The 3,124-nt window shown below is 56.7% G+C and overlaps 1 protein-coding gene across 1 annotated transcript in view; it reads right to left on the minus strand.

Annotated features, from left to right (window-relative positions):
* Window positions 1-3,124, minus strand: part of LOC104282767 (fibrillin-2-like) — a gene marked incomplete at its 3' end in the record, with an annotated part of 106,314 nt that overhangs the window by 2,150 nt on the left and 101,040 nt on the right. The window contains exons 41-43 of the mRNA XM_009880890.1: window positions 2,980-3,122; window positions 1,823-1,894; window positions 209-334 (exon numbers count right to left, since the gene is read on the minus strand). Of these exons, the coding sequence (XP_009879192.1) occupies window positions 209-334; window positions 1,823-1,894; window positions 2,980-3,122 (341 nt within the window). The remainder of the gene's footprint in view (window positions 1-208; window positions 335-1,822; window positions 1,895-2,979; window positions 3,123-3,124) is intronic.

Genomic DNA, 3,124 nt, shown 5'->3' on the forward strand with positions numbered 1-3,124 from the left:
GGTGTCCCTGCCCATGGCAGGGGGGGTGGAACTCGATGATCTTCAAGGTCCTTTTCAACCTAAACCATTCTATGATTTCAAGACAGCTGCGAACAGGTAGACTCTGTCCGTGTCCAGCCCTCACCCTGGTGCCCCACAAGCTGGGACACGCTGGGAACCCCCACCCTGCTGGGCGCCCTTGGCAGCGCTGCCCCGGCTGCCCCGTTACCTTCGCAGATGAGCAGGATGTTGTTGTAGCTGAAACCAATGGGACACTCGCACCTGAAGCTGCCGATTTGGTTGATGCAGACGCCGTTGGTGCAGATAGCAGGGATCTCGCTGCACTCATCAATATCTGCACAGAGACAACAGCTCTCAGCATCCCGGGAAGGCAGCAGGGAGGAAAGCATCCCCTGGAGCTGGGAGACTGCTACCCTTATTCGTTCTAAAAAGAAGACCAGCAGGAAAGGGCCACCAGCCAAACAGTGGAGGAACTCTTGGAGGACTGATACTGGATCCTGCAGCTCCGCAGAGGTCTGCGTAGCCAACAGAGCCACACAAGACTCCAAGTCACAGGAGCCACGGGATTGCTGGCAGAGCCCGCACAGCACATGCTGGGAGGGATCCTACCCACGACATCCACCTTGTTTTCTCCGAGTGTGCCTCTGCAGTAACGTGGGCACCTACTCAGGCTCTGGGACCAGGCTGCAAAGTCCGAGGGGCCGCTGAAATATTGAGATGGCTCCAGGGTCCCCGGCTCTGTCGCTGTGCCCAGCACAATCCACCACCAGCCCTGCAGCGATACCCTCTGTCGCACTTTCTTCCTGGGAGTGGAAGACGAACTTATCTCCCTCCTCTTCAGTCCCCTGGCTGGCACTGCCACGGCCAGGTGAAGCAATGAGTCTGTTTGTCTCACAAACTACCAGCGAATCCATCTTTCAAGACCGCAAAACATCTGTAGACGGCCCATAAATCCCAGGACACTCAACAGCTCCTCTGGCTTTCCATCTCCCAAAACGCAAACCCGAAACCTTGGCTCTCCGCGGTGCCCTGCTGCCGTAGGGTGGGTGGTGCGGGCAATGTGAGCGCTGGGGCTACCACGGGTCTGGATCTACCTGGCCACTGGCCACTCTCTGTGGTCACTGGCCACCTCTCTCTCTCCCACTGGGACAGAAACCAAGGCACGGTTGCAAATGAGAGGAGGTTCGAGCAGCTGAGCCACTTAGGACATTTGAGGATCCGAGGGCTGGAGCACCTCTCCTATGAGGAGAGGCTGAGAGAGTTGGGGCTGTTCAGCCTGGAGAAGAGCAGGCTCTGGGGAGACCTTATTGCCACCTTCCAGTACCTAAAGGGGCTCCAGGAGAGCTGGGGAGGGACTTTTTACTGGGGTATGTAGTGATAGGACGAGGGGGAATGGCTATAAGCTGGAATGGACAGGTTTAGATTAAACATTAGGAAGAAGTTTTTCACTTTAAGGGTGGTGAGGCACTGGAACAGGTTGCCCAGAGAGGTTGTTGAGGCCCCATCCCTGGAGGTGTTCAAGGCCAGGCTGGACGTGGCCTTGGGCAACCTGGGCTGGTGGGAGGGGTCCCTGCCCAGGGCAGGGGGGTTGGAACTCGATGATCTTCAAGGTCCTTTCAACCTAAACCATTCTATGATTCTACGATAAGCTTGAAGGCTCAGCCAACTGCTTGCAGCCATGTCTGCCACCTCCTTTCCTTGTCTCTCCTCTGCTCAGGGCTTAATTTACTAAGGGAGGGGAAGGGAACGAGCTCACTGTGGGAAGAAAGCAGAGGGGCAGAGAGAAGACGTGGCTCCGCAGGGTGCGAGGGGCTCTACTCACCGATGGGCTTCCCTGTGTGGATGTCGATGATAAACCCGGGGGCCTGGTTCCCGCACAGGATCTGGTACTCGGCTGCAAGGGAAACACCAAGGTCACGGCCGTGCCCAGCGGGCAGAGCGGCAGTTCTCCCACCACGCGAGGAACACGGCTGGAGTGAGCGGAGAGGGGGTCTGACAGGCAGGAGGGGACGGGCACGTGCCTTGTTTTGAGTGAGACAGGTCTGATTTCTATTCTAATACTTGGGAAAACTGCACTTTTAGAAGACTCCAGTGTCTGAACTTGTGAAAATATTTACTTTACAGCCAGCCATGGTGTGTGGGTCTCAAGGTCGTGTTTTCGAGCTCGCCAGGTGTGGGGATGAGGAGGAGCAAGACCCGGGCACTTGACCCAAGCTGCCAACAGGGTTATTTCATACCATCAACGTCACATTCACTATAAATTAGAAAGTTTGCTGCGAAGCTCTCTCTCTCCCCCTTGATGGCTGCCATCCTGAGAACTTTGTGCCCCGGTGCCGGACTCCTGAGGCCTTCCCCTCCCCCTGAAGCCGCAGCGCTCGCAGTGTCCAACATTTGCTGTCCACTGCGGGAGTGCACAGCTTCTACGGATAGAATATCGTATGCGGTTAAATCTGTTTATACTTCAGCTCCCGAGTTGCCTTGCTTTTCCCTGATTCCCCTTCCCGGGTGGGGAGGGGTCACTGGGTGATAGAATGATTGTTTAAACAACATCAAATTGTTACGGGTCTCTCAAACCATAACAGCACGGTGCTCGGTTGGGAGTCGCAGGGGGCAGCACATGGGGAACCCCAAGAACACGGACAGCACCAGGCAAAGGGCTCACACACATGTACAGGCACACTCAAAGGCACGCGCGCACACATGGCACCTGCGTGCCGGTACGGACTCAGCCCTACACGCAGTGCACGGCCAGCACTCCCCACTGCATCACCTCCTCTCCGCAGACACTGCCCCGGTCCCCTGTGTCCTTCCAACGCATGTCCCCACAGCCCTCTCCCACAAGCGCTGCCCACCAGCCACTCTGTTCTCCCTTCTCCCCCTCTATTTCGGTAGCGTTCTGCCTCAAAGTGCACGAAATCGCTGGAGAAGCGAGGGGGAAGCCGTGATACGAAGATGCCCTTCCAGAAAGGGTTGACTTACGGCTGGCTGGCGTGGGGCAGGGCTCACATGGCTTGTTCCAGGCTTTGCCGATGTTGTAGGAGCAGCAGCACATCTTCTTGGTCATGTTGAAGGAGAGCTCGTTCTCACACGTGTCGTTGTAGTTGCGATAGCACACGCCCTTCCT

This window comes from Charadrius vociferus, unplaced genomic scaffold, assembly GCF_000708025.1.
Source record: "Charadrius vociferus isolate BGI_N301 unplaced genomic scaffold, ASM70802v2 scaffold2003, whole genome shotgun sequence".
In the NCBI taxonomy this organism is placed as follows: domain Eukaryota; kingdom Metazoa; phylum Chordata; class Aves; order Charadriiformes; family Charadriidae; genus Charadrius; species Charadrius vociferus.